Source organism: Euprymna scolopes, chromosome 12, assembly GCF_053919585.1.
Source record: "Euprymna scolopes isolate OS-2025 chromosome 12, ASM5391958v1, whole genome shotgun sequence".
NCBI classification, from domain to species: Eukaryota; Metazoa; Mollusca; class Cephalopoda; order Sepiida; family Sepiolidae; genus Euprymna; species Euprymna scolopes.
Genome location: NC_136493.1, coordinates 127,226,551 through 127,242,819, shown reverse-complemented (window position 1 = coordinate 127,242,819; position 16,269 = coordinate 127,226,551). Strand labels below are relative to the sequence as shown.

General features: G+C 32.4%; 1 protein-coding gene across 2 annotated transcripts in view; it reads left to right on the top strand.

The window, feature by feature from the left end:
- LOC145291472 (60 kDa heat shock protein, mitochondrial-like) overlaps positions 1 to 9,770 on the top strand; it is a 42,796-nt gene extending 33,026 nt beyond the window's left edge. For both annotated transcript variants that reach the window (XM_080137347.1, XM_080137348.1), the window contains exons 8-12: positions 1,054 to 1,161; positions 1,564 to 1,701; positions 3,589 to 3,763; positions 5,201 to 5,379; positions 8,412 to 9,770. In XM_080137347.1, the coding sequence (XP_079993473.1) occupies positions 1,054 to 1,161; positions 1,564 to 1,701; positions 3,589 to 3,763; positions 5,201 to 5,379; positions 8,412 to 8,576 (765 nt within the window). In that variant the 3' untranslated portion in view covers positions 8,577 to 9,770. The remainder of the gene's footprint in view (positions 1 to 1,053; positions 1,162 to 1,563; positions 1,702 to 3,588; positions 3,764 to 5,200; positions 5,380 to 8,411) is intronic.
- Positions 9,771 to 16,269: the final 6,499 nt, after the last annotated feature.

Sequence of the window (16,269 nt, the reverse complement as noted above, 5' to 3'; positions counted from 1 at the left end):
TGTATATGTACAATATGAACTTTTTTCAATATTTTCATTTTTTTAATGTCTTCATTAACCTGTACAAGTACCAAAACTAAATAAATCAAATCGTTCAGTGAAAACTTCTTTTCTCTTTAGTTTTACATATGCTAATGATTTTTAAACCTCATTTTGATTAGATATTGTTTTGACATTAAATAACCCCTTCAACAGCAGAATAATTTAAGTAAGGGTGGTCGCTAGAAAAACAAGAAATTTAATGCTTGAAATTTTATTTAAATATTATTGTCTACCTTTGATTTGCACAGATAATATTTTGAGCATCTGTGACTTGGTCTTTAAAAGTTATTCTTCGGAACCCCCCCCCCCTCCCCTCCCCCCCCAAAAAACTTCAAGTTATTCTTTGTAAAAAAAATAAATTACCATTTAACAAATTTCTTGTTTTTCTAGTGACCACCCTGTGTTATCCATCTAACATTTAATATCTTTTACAAATAAAACTTTACAAATTCTAAAATAACTACATTTCTTGTCCAGAATTCCACTTGGATTAGAAAAAAAAAAAATCTATATATGTATACCCATGACTAAACAAAGATATCATACTCCAAAAATCATAAATTGATCAAGTAGTTCTAATTTTAAATAAGAAAATTAAATTGTATGAATAACCAAGGAATTGCTGCCTCCCCAACATTTTGAAAACAATCTACAACAAAAAAAAAAAAAAAAAAAAAAAGGGGGAGATAACTCAACAATTCATACTTGTTAGATTTTTTCTAATGTCTGAATTCCCATGAATCACTTAAAAATGATTTTTATAAAAATAAAACTATTTCATCAGTTAGTGTGATTTTTATCTACAGCTTATTTAAATATTGTTCCCATTGCAGATCTGATGTTTGTAACTTCTATGCACCTCAACTAAACGTGCAGCTATCCTCTGTTGTAGTATGTCTGAATAAATCTCAGGTTTTTCATTAATTGTGCTATAAACTTGTGAATTCTAAACCTTTTCCATACCAAAATTGTTTCCCTTTAATTCTCTTCCCTTGTTTCTTTGTTTCCTAGGTATTTGGTGATGAAGGCAACATCAATAAATTGGAAGATGTTCAGCTTCATGATTTAGGAGTGGTTGCTGAGGTCATCATCACCAAAGATGACTCTCTTTTGATGAAGGTAAGTAAATGTTCAATTCATTTATTGACTTCTATTATTCAAGAACTGTTTTAAACCATGACTGGTCAAACAGATCACATGATCAATTCAGTCTTAAGAATGGATGAAAGCAGCTTCCATTTATAAAATCCAAAATTGTAGTGCAATTCAAAATTGGAATTTTAAATTTGTCACAAAGTTTCACATAAACATTTGATAACATGAAAGTCTGATTTGCTTGTAACTTTATTTTGTCTCCACTCATTGTAAACAACTTGATTTCTAACTTGATTATTTCGTCTAATGATCTAAGTCTTCTTGCCACAAGATTTAATGATTTAAAAAAAAAAAAAAAAAAATTTTTTTAAATCTACAAAAAAAATGACAAGTGGAATTTATTTATTTATTTTTTTATTCTTTTAGGGCAAAGGAGACAAAGCTGAAATTGAAAGTCGAATTTCTTCTATCAAAGACGAAATTGAATTGAGTTCATCAGAATATGAAAAAGAGAAACTCAGTGAACGAATGGCCAAAATGTCCAATGGTGTCGCTGTACTTAAGGTAAGTGATTCGCCTTTGATCTCTCTCTCTCTCTCTTTCTCTCTCCTCAGTGATTGTTTAAAAAAAATACTTTGGAAGAAAAAAATTCTTTCTGTGGAGTTTTCATGTTTTGTTCAAAATGAAAATTATTGTTAAGTTTTATGGAAAAAAAAATTTTTTTTTTTTTTTTTTTTTTAAGGAAAATATAGTGTATATCTTGTATTTGCTCTTTATAATCTGTCTCCTAAGAATATGATCAATGGTTTTTAAGTTAAGGTGCATTTTTATTATATAAAGGGTAGTTGTCTGAGTGTATGTCCAACTAAATGTCAAAAACAATGAAACAAAGACCCACAAAGTTAATATATTCTTGATCTGCATTGTTCTGGATGTGCTATATAGCTGGGTATATCATATATATATATATATATATATATATATATATATATGTGTGTGTGTCTTTAACATGTCTATTGAATGTGCATGTATAACATATATAATGTTTGGGATCGGCTAGTTTCGCTATATATAATGGTGTTCATATATGTGATTTCTAGTGTGCATAACTTATAGATACAGTTCAACATAGTTCTTTACACAAATGGACGGTTAACATCTTCCTTGTTTTTACTTGGCGTTTGGGTCCAGATCAAAGTGTGGTATCTGTTCTTCAGATCTACACTTCAGTTTCTTGTTCTGTCAGTGGAGAAATCCTTCACGACTGAGACAATTTTTATTTTTGTTCCCTTTTTTTTTCCACATTAAAAAACGACCCTGGTGTCTAACTCTGTCCCATGGGGAGGCATTGTAAATAGGAACGCCTTCCTTGGGTTTATGTCTCACCAAACAGGGAAACATACCATCGTCCATCTTTTGGCCTTGGTTGACGGATCTGCAAAAGCGGCAATGAAAATTTATTTCAAGGAACAACCAAGTTTCGGGTTATATTTTCATGCAACTTTCATTTCCAAAGGTTCCCCCACTTGGAAGTTGCACCCTTTGCTTATTCTACATTTTTATCTTCTGCCCTGATCGTTTTCATGACGTACAGAAGCCACCATGACTGACTGCCATCTCAATGGTTGCTAACTGGCTCTCTTCGTCTGTTCAACTACTGTCCAACTTAAACTGACTCTCTCTCTCTCTCTCTCTCTCTTTAACTCATCCTTCTTAAACTAAACTGCTTACGTGTGTGTGTGTATATATGTGTGTATATATATATATATATATATATATATAACTATTTCTTTGTAAGTAGGTCATCACTGCAACGTAGCACTAAATCACCTGATCTTTGTCATGCAATCCATTTGTTGTTGTTAGTTAAAACTCCTGTTTGTTTTATATTAAAATTCCAAAGTTAACGTTCCAGTACATATTTTAGCTAACTGAACATCTAGACTTCGAAAAAAAATCACAATAATCCAACGTTTTCCAGAATATAACAGATGAATAATATTTAAAATGTAGAAAAATTTGTTTTCTGGGGATGCGAGGGTTTATGTACTTCTGTACTAATTTGGAAAAAAAAATTCTGATTCATTCCAAGAGGAATTTCTTATATAAAGGAACTGTCTGTATGTCCAGATAGAGAGGAATGGGCTGGCCGGAGGATACAAGTTGCTGGGGAGAAGGGTAAAAAGATAAAGAGGTAGAGAAGTTTTAATAAAAATGTTATAATTTTTTGCCATGTTGGATAGCCATGTTAATGGATAAGAAATCATTTGATGTCCTAAAAGATTTCTAACAAAATAACTAAGTAACCATTTTCTTTTTAAATTTTTATGGCATATCAACTAAAAGTTTTTCTCGTTATGTGTATGCGTTGTTAAATATGTCATTGTTGTATATCATCATTCGAGCTTTTGCATGTACTGATCTTGAAAATTTAATAAAACTGTCTTGTAGGTTGGCGGAACAAGTGAAGTTGAAGTGAACGAGAAGAAAGACCGTATTAATGATGCTCTGAATGCTACGAAAGCTGCTGTGGAGGAAGGCATTGTTGCGGGTGGAGGTATTGCCCTTCTCCGTTGTGTTTCTGCTTTGGAAGCGCTTCCCACAGATAATGCTGACCGTAAAACAGGTGAGGACAATCAATATTTTCGTTCAACAGATAATAGTTAATGTTCATTCAGCCTATTTTGCGTTAAGTTTATCTTGTTAGTACGAGCTGCAGTACCTATGTACTCCTTACCCCAACAATGTCTAGTGGGTGACGTCACCAAATTTGGCCCTCTCTGTGTTCAAGACCAGTTTCGAAACCTAATAGGTGATGTTCTTTTCTCTTCCCTGCAACCTTTTTTTTCACAGAGATGTTGCGAGTCTCTCTCTCTCATTATTTACATAAGTGCTAGACTGAACTTCAATCTATCACACACACACACACACACGCAGACACTTGTAGGAAGCATTTGTCTAACTACACCATCAATAATTTTCCCCACTTTCTATCTCTGCCTAAATCTGAACACAAATTCCATGAACAAAGTTTCTTTCCTAGAGCTGCCTGCCTGAAGAACTGTGTACCACAGACTTGCTTTCTAACTGACTACAACGGTCATTTTCAAGTCAATGTAAACCAGTTCCTATTGAGCTGCTCCCTTAAAAAATAAATCTCCCTTTTACCAATTATTAGGCTGTTTTCTCATCGACCACCTTTTTATCTTCGAGTGGCCTTCGGGCTTTAAGTACCGATTCCCTCGTTAAAGGAGAAAAAAAAAATCACAACTCTTATGAAACCGTTTGTAGAACACAGCAGTCTTTGAATTGTATAAAAATTGCTGGCCAAGTTGCATGATATTGTTCTGATATGCAAATTAAATAAAAGCTAAAATTTGAAATATTTTAGATGTTTACTTTATATTAAAAATATTCCCCAGATTTTTTTTGTTTTTTATGAAAAGTTAATTGGTGGAGATGAGTAAGGGAACTTTCATAGTCGTCTCCAAGAGTTTGTCGGATTCAAACAAATTAAATTCAAGTTGATTCTATTTACATTTTTTTTTTTATCATGTGTGATGTAAAGACATTTTTATGTAAATTTTTATGTCTTTTTTCTTATATTTGAATATAGGTTGAAAAAAATTTTTAAGTAAAGACTAAATATATTTTGATAAAAACATTTTTGTAAAAATAAAACCATTCTAAAAAAGAAGCATTCTAACGTAGACTATATTTTTTATGTAAAATTTAAACATGAAACTGTTAACCACTACGTACACATTAATCACATGGCACTTTTTCTTGGTATACGTCGGCATGACTACCACTAAACAGAAAGCGGAAGCTAAAATGGAATAGGTTTATTGAATTTAATCGTTCAAGTTATTTCCCTTTTATATTAAAAATATTGAAAAGTATTTTTGAGATGGAAATTTTTTCATCTAATATTACCCCCCCCCCCCTTCAGGAAGTCTTGTTATATTTATAAGTTTGAAATTAATTCCATTTATTTTTTTGTTGTACAATAATTTTCATTTTACTCAGCTTTCAATTTTGTCAATAATTTTCTGATTTTCAGGAATCGACATCGTAAAAAAAGCCTTACGTGTACCTTGCATGACAATTGCCCAAAATGCCGGTATTGACCCTCAAGAAGTGCTTGAGAAAGTAACTGCTCCTACAGGTGATGTTGGCTATGATGCACTTAATGGAGTATATTGCAATCTTATTGAGAAAGGAATCATTGACCCGACGAAGGTGGGTACAATAACAAAAATAATAAGTTTTTAATTTTTCTAATAATTATGACCACAAAAAATTAATTCAAAAAATTTTACAAGAAAAAAAGTACCATTTTGCAATTATAAAAAAAGCCAAAAAAAAAAAACGATACAACAGTCGTATCCTTCATCTGTTTGACATTAATGCCGTGTTTTAACATATTTCCATCCAATGCATTTTTGATATTAATTCCAACCCCATCTTTTTGAAAACTGAAACAGTTATTTAACAGACTTGAAAAGGCCTTGAATTTTGAGCTTTGCCTTGAAAAAGCCTTATTTCTATTGAAAAGGGCTTTAAAATATGGGAAATGTCTTAAAAGGGGTTTGAAAATTTAGTAAAAAAAAAAAATTGCCGGAACAGATTAAATAAAATTAAAATAAATACATTTTTCTGAAATGGCATTATATTATCTCCATTGTGGTTGATACAAGTTACGCCCCTTTATCATGAAACTACTTGATGGTATCCATAACACTTTACAGATGTAGCCAAAGTTAAATTCAAAATCGAAATAAATATTATTAAAATATTTTTTTAAATATTAATGAAGATACTATTAGTTTTCAATCTTTATATATCAAATTTTGTTTTTAAAACTAATTTTTTCTGGAGAAGGCCTTGAAAATGGACATTGAAAATCTCTATGAACCCTGTTAAGTATTCTTAGTCAATGAAGTTCAAAAATATATCTGGTTACGTTTTATGGGTGTTCAGTATGAATACACGTCTCAATGTACCATCTTTGAACAGAACAGATATTAAACTTTGATCCTAGCCTGATTAAATGTATTTTTAGTTTAAGTGTCGTGTGTGAAACAATGACAGCATCAGATAAGGTTTACAAACAAAAAAAAGGTGTGGAGGGTGATTATCTATCAACATAAAAGTTGCCATAATTTATAGATTCAAAATTTACTGTGCATTTTACCCATCAATAATTGTTTGTTCGTAGTTAAACAGTTTTCAAGTTGAGATGTGACATAAGGCTGTTTTAGTGTTTAGTAAATGATAAGGATGTTTGAGAATAAAAGTGATATAAGTGTCGAAAAATTTGTAAAAACAAATATTATTCGCCGCAAAAAATATTTTCAAACAAAAATTTAGGAAATTTATTTTGATTTACCTACTCAGTTGACATATTTGCATTAAAAACAATTTCAGATTTAATAGAAAGGGCAGTTTGTTCGAAGCTGGGGATGGGTCATTCTACTGGATGCCAGACATTCCGCTATTTCATATATTTTAACTTAGAGATCTTTAAGTGCAATTGTTTGAATCTCTCTTGCACTTAGTTCACCGGGTATATTTGTCAGGTATTTTTTAAAATTCTTTTGTTGCATTGGAGTTGGGGGGGGGGGGGGCAATATTTTTAACGGATTACACAGCGATGACGCCCCAATTACTTGAGGAGTTCACATTTATAATAGAGGCCGATATAGGTGAAGAGAGAAGTGTTAATGAGTGGTTCTTTAAACACAGGGGAGTTATATTTTTGATGAAGAGGATACAGTCAACACTTTGGAAAGAGTTTCATATAAAGTTCATTATACAATACGATGAAGACAAAAACACATTACCTTGCGGTTGATGACAAACGAAGAAAAAGGCTTACATAACAATATGAAGACATTTATTTTCCAGCTGGTGATGAGAATCCGATGCCTGGCTACATTACTACATTGTTTCGTTTTCCTTCTCTTAGCTTCCAAAAGGAGTTTAGGCTGACTCTCTCTCCAACTCAACTCTCACTTCACTGTATATATTGATTTTTATATTTCTTTGTAACGTTAGAAGGTGGTCAAACATGCATGGGATACACATGTACATTCATATGCTTCAACATGTTTCCCCGCGATACAAAGGATATTCCTTAATTGTGTTTTAGATTTTTCCTTTAGTGGAATGAGTAGGTAAATATTTTGAATTTTGACTCTAGTTTGATAAGATTTTTTCAAAAAAATAAAAATTATGACCAATGTCACTGTTGGATTGGTGCTATTTTCAACAGTTGGAAAATAACGGTTCAGAAAAGTTTTTTTTTTTAGGGATTTGGAAAAAAACAATTTATCTCAAACTTTCATCTTCAATCTTGTTGGGTTTGAAAATTTTTAGCGTTAATTCTGTTTTTGTGCATATCTCAACCTTAAATTTATTCAGTTAAAAAAAAAAAATTTTTTTTACTCACCTTCACCTCTAACAAGGCACATTGCTTACTTGGACTTAAGGGGCTACTATTTGGGGCCATGTCTAGGAAAGATTAACAAGATGTTGGTTGACGTTACATTTAAAGTTTTGCATTTCAGTACAGTCAGAGTAGCAGAAAGAAAATTCCAAAGTCTAGCTGTTCGAGGGAAGAGACTAGATTTCTGGCATTTAAGAACCTCAGCAGTGAAGGTGTGAGATTTTGTTGCTAAGCAGGTTTGTCGGGGATATGTACGTCGAGGGGGGCACAAGTGCAACCAGTTCATCAGAGCATGTTCCATTAAAATATTTGTAACACAGGCACAGAGATACAATATTTTTGAGATGGGACAGAGGTTGGAGCTTAGTTGATAAAGTGGGACCTATTAAATAGAAAACTCTTTTTTGGGTCCTATCCAAAAGGAAGAAACTAGTGGTAGATGCACCAGTCCAGATGTGGCAACAATACTCGATGCATCGACAAATAGTGGCTTTGTAGGTTGTATTAAAAAATAGTATATTGGGATGCTTTTTTGCCAGATTTAACACATGACAGTGAGTTCATGTTTGTTGTGCTCTAGATGTGTTGAATGCACAACGGAATTTGTTTTTCAGCCTTTTTAGCTGTGAGAAAAAAATAATCTCTAAACTTGTGTACACTATTGTTGTAAGACAATTAATTACCTGTGAATGTTTTTTGTATCCTTAAAAAAAATTTCTAAACTTTCAAAGTATTTCCATTTTTCTAAATATCGAATGCTCATCCTTATTTTTTTTTTTTTTTTTTTCTATTTTTAAAAATTTATTTTTTTATTTTTTTATAGGTTGTCCGGACTGCATTAGTGGATGCTGCAGGTGTTGCATCCTTGTTGACCACAGCTGAAGCTGTTGTAACAGAACTTCCAAAAGAAGACCCACCAGCCATGCCTGGTGGTGGTGGTATGGGAGGCATGGGTGGTATGGGAGGAATGGGTGGTATGGGATTTTAATGTCACGAACCATCCTAGGCAAAGAATACCATCAGAATCACCTATCACTGACTGCTTTTTTTTTTTTTTTCCTTTTCATCTTGTCCTCGTGGTTACTTTACACGATCTTACTATGTTTGTATGTAGCATGGCTGTGAACCTTTCTCACGTCTTCCTCGGGTTACCGCTAATGCTGGTAGAGAGGTTGAAAACCATATGGGTTCTTGTCCAGAATTCCTTCAAAATTTAAAAAAAAAAAAAAAAAAAAAAAAAAAATTGAAATCTGTATGGTGTACATATCTATGACAGAATGAAAATGTCATATTCCAAAAGTCTAGAAAATTGGTCAAGTAGTTTTATTAACTAAGAAAATGAAACCTAATTAAAATAAAAAGGGATTCTCACATGAAACAATAATTTAAACTTGTAAGGTCAGTCTTGTAATGCTTACAATTTCCTATTAATTGCTTAAAATCATTTAAAAATGATTTTTATTTTATAAAAATAGAAATACTTGATCAATTTACATAGTTCTTTTTTGGATATCTTTTTTTTTCTGTCACAGCTATGTACATGAAGAGTTTTCTATATTTTTGTTTTTTTAATGTTGAGGGAATTCTCGACAACCACTGCCATATTCTTATATGCAAGGACATTGTCCATTAAAGAAAAAGAACTTGATGCCATCATCAACTGGACTTATGTGAGATCGTGGCACGAGGTGTCGACCAAAATATAGGAATGGACAAAACGTATTCACCTCATCAACTGTTGACGAGGAGGCAAACAATAGAATCAGTTTCTCTGCCAACAATAACGATAACGCAATTGACAATCTGACAAATTAAAAATATTTCGTTTTACACTCTTTCTCTCTCTCACATACACACACACACACACACACACACACACACACACACACACACACTATATCTTATTGACTAAATATTGTCAATATATCCAATAAGAGGATTATGATTTTAAGAAGCCTGTAAGAATTGTTGCTGTAAATGATCCCATAATTTTGGGTATCTGTTTTTGCTTGTTTTCAGTGGCCTTTATTTTAAGGGAACAACTTTCAAAGAATTTTTTTTTATGTAATTCTCAAATTATATTTTTAAAGCGATTTAAATAACTGATAATTTTGTATTGCCAACAACTTTCTTTTTTTTTTTTTTTTTTTGAGATTATTTTTTCCTCATGAATAATTATTTTCTCTACTAATTCAAGTAATCATGATGATTTCAGCTTCAACACATCCTTCTGATGTTCCCATGGCAACTTAGTCTCATGCCTCAACTGCTCATCAATTCCATGACGCAATGGTTAAGTTGATCCGCATTGGGGAACTCCTTAATTTGCATAAATTTTAGTCAATAACAAATACGTATAACAAAAAGTTGTATTTGCACAGGCGTTTTCATTTTTATTTTTATGGTTCAAACTTTTCATTCACATTTTTTTTAGATCATTTTCAGGTAATACAGTTTTCTTTTTGTTAGAAATTCCTTTCTAATCATTGCAACATTACTAAGTACTGCAAAAAATTAAAATAAATTTTGAAAGTACAATAGTTAAAATTTTTCCTGATAAAAATCAGGATGATGATGCTCGTTTGACTGCAGCTGTAAATGATTAATTTTCTATTAGATTTTGTACAAAAGGATAGCAACTTTTAAAAAAAAAAAAATCTTATCAAAAATGTGTCTTATTACATTTATTTTTTTTTTACTTTTTTTTAATAGACTAATTTTTGGCATTCAATAGTCATTAATTTTGATAATCTCTGCATTTATGATAACAAAAGTTTTTACTTTAGTTGAATTTGAAGTTGCATTACATAACATGGATGTTATGTTTGTTTCGTAAACTTATGTCTGCACAAAATGCTTGCTATTATGTTTTGTTTTGGACGTAGTTTGATATGAGCATACACCATCATGTTTAAATAAGAAAAATGATCAAAATGCTATTCTCAAGAGTCCATAATTTTGAGGCATCTATGCTAACAATTGTACAATTTAAAAAAAAAAAAAAAAAGCCAGCATTTCTTTTGTAAGATGGACAGTTTGACCATTTGTTGGTGGCGTTATTTGTTGGACAGTGTCTAATTGAATGCAAGAATGATTTTTGGTTTAGTTCATCGATATCAACACAGATTTATCTTTGTAAATATATAAATATATTGTGTATAATAATAAAAAAAACAAAGGATGGAAACTAGTTTGTTTGAAATTTAAAATAATTGCTTTTCAAATTTGTATTGAACAAGGGGGAGGGGTATATTGTTGACTTTGGTGAAACAATTGCCAAACAGTATTTAAAAAAAAAAAAAAATTACTAATAAAAATCAACTATTACTACACTGAATGCATTAATTTTTCTTAAGTCAATTGAAATTATTTCATTAAAGCAAACATTGTTAGAAATAGCTCAATTCTTTTACTTAATCATGACCCCCCCCCTTTTCAAATGATCTTTGCATGTGTTAAAATCAGAAATTCTTTCTTCTCCAGTTTTTTTTTTAGTTTTTTTTTTTTTTTTTTTTTTTTTTTTTTTTTTTTTTTACACACACCTAAAGATGATTCGACAAAACGTTTTGAGACATATGGCACCTACTTTAATTTTTGTTGATTTTAACACAAAAAAAAAGAGTAAAATAATGCGTAGAAATTCTGCTGTTTTTAACAATGATTGCTTATGTGCGTGCATGCACACATTAGAAACGTAAACATCTAATGTGATCATATACTTACAATTGATGAAATTCTGGAATCGTTCACGGATGTTGGTCAAATGGAATGTATTAAAAATAGTTGAGTACAAACATTATCATCACGTAAACTGAATCTTACAATTTCCTGAGTTGTAAATGACAATAACCTCCTTCAAAAACAATTGAATATAAATTATCGGTTTTCTTTGCATAGAGATGTTATTTTCTTTTTGGAGTAAACACAAACCAAATTTTTCTCAAAACTACTTTGTCAAACTTGGGACCAGGATAGAATTTGTGACTGAGCCCTCTGTATAAATTATGAGGAAAATCCTCTTTCTCCCAGCCGTGATTGTCACTTTGGACTGATTTTACATAACACTTTTATTCATTGCATTTTAGATCCCCATGAACGTTTCTAGTGTGAATTTTGTGGCATTTTAATTTTGTTTTAGATGTGTGGTATTACTACTTAGGCTTATTATTGATATATATTTGACTAGCCCGAGTGTTTGGAGGTATGTGTTGAGCAAAAAAAAAGTTGTAGTAGGCAAACAGGTTTGAACTTGTACCGCAAAAGAGGAAAAGAATGTGAAAAAAAAAAAAAAAAAAAATGACGTCTTTGCGATTGTGCCTATTGCCAAACCGAAAATGATGTAGGTTTAAATTAACGCTAATTAATCAATTGAAAAGAGGGGATTACTTTTGAAAATATCGGCGAAGAAAGCGTCCCCTTCCTGTTAAGGATGAAGAAATTAATGTTTTTAGCCAATTTTTCAATATTTGTCATCTAAAGGGTCAGAACGATACCGATCTTGTGAAAATCTGTCGAGAGTTTTAGGCAGATATACAAACATACATATATACATACATTTAAACAGACAGGTGAGATTTATATTATTTGATGTCAGCCTCATGTAAGAGATGACAAAATATCAGGACGTCAAGAATGATTTAAAGACGACATGGTCTTTGAAAGAAATAAACATAACAGTTGTGATAAAAGCAACTGGCCTAATACAAAAGAAAAGTCTCAAGAAATACGTGGTTTAGTGGGGGATACCCTTTTCTCTACCCTGCAACCCCTCTCCCACAGAAGAGACGTTGCGAGCCTATCCTTGTTTTATCGTTATTTTCATGGCAGGTGCTCGTCTGAACTCCAATCCCTGGTCCCTCCTCGCCAATCTTTCGCGAAAAACACCCGTCTAGCTGAATCCACTGTGAAAAATTTCCCCCACTCTATATCTGTGCCTAAATCAAAACGCGGATTTCATGAACAAAGCTTCTTTCTTAGAACTGCACGCCTGTAGAACTCTGTTCCGTCTGCCTGCTTCCCTCCGGACTACAACTTGGATGTCTTCAAGTCTAATGTTAACAAATTCCTAATGAACCGCCCCCTTAAGTAAACACTTCATCAAATCTCCTCACTAACGTAATGTACTTGCAATAACCCTTATCCCTGAGTGGCTTCCGGGCCTTGATACGTGGTGATCACTGTGTAAAAAAAAAAAAAAAAAAAAAAAAAATCTCTAGAAGACCGAGCTGTAACGAAATACAGGTAGCAGCCATAATGAGAACAACATCTATTCTTAAAAGTGCATCTGGTATAAATTCAAATCGTAATGAAATAGTGTTAGCCCCAGGATGGAGTCCTTTTGATTAAAATAAATTTTTAAAAAAGAGATACAATATTGCATTCCGGACCCCATTTTGACTATTGTGAGCACTGGCCACTAACTAATGAGATTTCAGATTGTAAACCAGCTCAATTAGTATATAGAAGCTCCAGCAGATCAAAGAAAACAGGTTTTGGTTGACCTTCACTTTGCATCTGTAAATCAACATAAAAAAAAAAAACTGAGGTTTGATTTATTGTCAACGAGATCTATTTTTTAGTGTCGAGTGCATTTTTTTTTTTTTTTTTTTTTTTTTTTCCAGATTGATTGTTACTATGGAGAAAGTGTTATTTTAAGGAAAATGGTGGAGTGTATAAATATTTTTTTTTTTTTAATGTGGGGTACAAATCTTTATGGGAGGTTTGACAAGATTTTCTCCACGTTAAAAACGGATGTTAGAATTGAGAATTTGCGATGCTGCTCTTTTCTATCCTCGGTCAGTGAAAGATGATCCATACAGGCTTAAAAAGTCCTTGAATGTTGACTTTAAAATGCCTTATTTCTATTATTACCCTGAAAAATTCTTGAAGTTATGGAAAATGTCTTGAAAATCATATTCTTTATGTCGAGTAAAAACTGTCAAAATATTAAAAATAAAATCAAAATAAATACTATTAAATTATTTTTTAAGCATTAATAAAAAGCCATCAAAATATTTTTAAATATTGAAAATAAAACCGAAATACAGTTTTAAAATTGCATAGTATTTTTGTGGATGCAAGAGTTATGGTTTTCGCAAAACTATCTGATGTTTTATATATAACTATCGAGGGGTACCCGGCGTTGCCCGGATGTTTGGAGGTGGGGGGGGGGGGTTTAAAAATGTATGAGGATCGAACCCTTGAGGCAAAGTTGTAAATTAAAGTATGAAAAGAAAAAACATGCGATGTTAACCATTGCCCCACCGCAAGATGCTAACGGAAACACGTTTGAATTTATTTAATTACTTGGATTTGGCAGGTACCCATTTTAATGAGTTAATGAGGTCAAGTTTGACTGCGGGATAGTATTCATTTACTGCTGAACGCTTTTTTTGATTTTTATTTTCCCAAGATGTTATAGGAAAAAGACTAACCCACATGCGGCGAGCGACAACTGTTGAATATTTATCTTCCCGAAGTCGAGCAAATTAACAACGAAGCTCGCCTGTATTTAACTGAGATATTACGATTTATATGTGATATAAAATGTTTTAAAAAGTTGTGAAGCGAGCAACCGCTTCTCTGAAAGAAGCCTTTTGTAGACATACAGAAAAAGCAAACACACATACATACGTTTTTCGCTTTTATATTTATATAGATAACATGAAGTACTTTTATGATAATCTTGTATCCACAATACTGGAAATTCAAAATTTAAAAGTAAGACAGTGTGTGACACTTACGTCACCCGCGTGTCGTCTAGTGGTGGAACGCTCCCCGATTGTTGGTCTCCGTGTCTCCTTGATGAGAATGTCAGCGGCCAGTACCTGAAAGAGACTCGTCGAGCGCTTCTGCAATCATGCAAAACAAATTAAAGACAAGTCGATATTTGCTTTTTTTTTCTTATGCAAAATTCCTTGTTATTCATAAAGGTTACAATCGTCATTTCGTAATTCGCTATTAAGTTAGGGACTGGCCGTTTACGTGCCTGTCAATCGATGAGGCAGTCAGCTTTTTCGCTTGTTCGAGCCGATCTCTCTCTCTGTTCTTGCGTTCAAAAACTCGCTGCTTATATTGTGGGGGCCGGGAACTATGCCTTCTTCCTGATCGTCTTCTTTTTTTCCTCTCATTCGGCCCTTTAGCCAATCAGGATGCTGGAACCGCTGTCACTCAAATCTTCACCAGGCGGCCTATGCCCAAAAAAAAGGGCTGTTTTTCTTCTGTTGGCAATCGAGTAGAATAGGCGGACCCCCAATCTCGGCCGGCGTGTGCCTAATGGAATTTGACGGGCCATTAAAACCAGAATGGTCTCGTTCAATTAACTTTGAGGGATCATAAAAATGAACCAAATCCAATTCCACAAAGGCCACGTGTCTTTTCAATAGAGGCCACTTACCCACCAGGGAGCAGCCAACAATGGTCGCTTTGTAAATTTGAATTTCATTGGTACCCTTCCGCCACTCACGTCTTTGGCGATCTGTGCTGGGCTGTCATGACAAATTAGCACTTACCGCTCTCTTGGCCATAAGAAGTTTCCTTTACAAATACCATTATGGCCCTATCTACCTTTTTATTTTTTTTTTTTCGTTTACAACTGTTGTTTTTTTTGTTTTTTTTTGTTCTACACCTGTTGTCCGCCCCACCGCCACCTCTTTACTCGGTCGCATGTTACCTCTGTCAGTGTCTATTTTGTTGGGTGCATTTAGCTTACAGTTTACTGCACCTTTGAGCCTGTCTCAAGTGTAGACATCCCTATCTACAATGAGGAAAATATCATTCAATTACGCTTGGTTAACCAAATATAAGTGGGTTAGAGAATGTAAATTGTCCCGAAAGCCTTAAATCTTTATCTTCTAGACTAAGGCAATTTTTATGCATAATAAAAATTACATCTTAAATGCATAGTTTTATTTACAATACATTTTATTTTTTTGTTCTTTTGTAAAAAAAAAAAAAATCTCTCCTGTTTTTAAGAAATCCTGCCAGACTGGGACTAATTTTAATTTTTGTTTCAATCCAGTATTTCAAATCTGTTCCTCCTTTTGGAGGAACAGATTTTCTCTAATTAAAAACATGTGAAAAATGTATTTTATATATTTCTAATTAATAAAAAAAAAAAAAAAAAAAAAAAAATTTTGGCATCTCCACTGGGGCAGATTAGCATGAGGTTGTTTTTTTAATGTAGAGAAAATCCAGTCCCCCGTCCAAAGGCACTCCAAATTGCTACGAAAATTAAAATTACCTCAGTTGAGAATGATTTCTTGAGAGAAAAGATGAAGTGTAGTATTACAACGGATTCTACGATTTGTTCCTAGACAAAAGGTCTAGGACAGTTTTTAAAAATATATTTTCTGTGTACTTTTTTAATACAATATATTTAATTTATTTTTTTTAAAAACAAACTTAATGGACAATAAATTTATTCTTTTTAATTAATCCTTTAAAATGTTAAATTTTAATTTAAACTGATGATACCCATCACACCAAGAAAGGAAAGATCATAATCTAAAATTCTCAATTTTAAGGCAGTTTTTAATGTAAAAAACATCTTGGCCTACAAAAAAGAAAATGTTTTAAAGTTTTCGCTACTTGTACAGTTTAATCAAGACATTAAAATAATGAAAATATCGAAAAAAAAAAAAAAAAAAAAAAAAAAAAAAAAAGGTTATATTGTATGTATT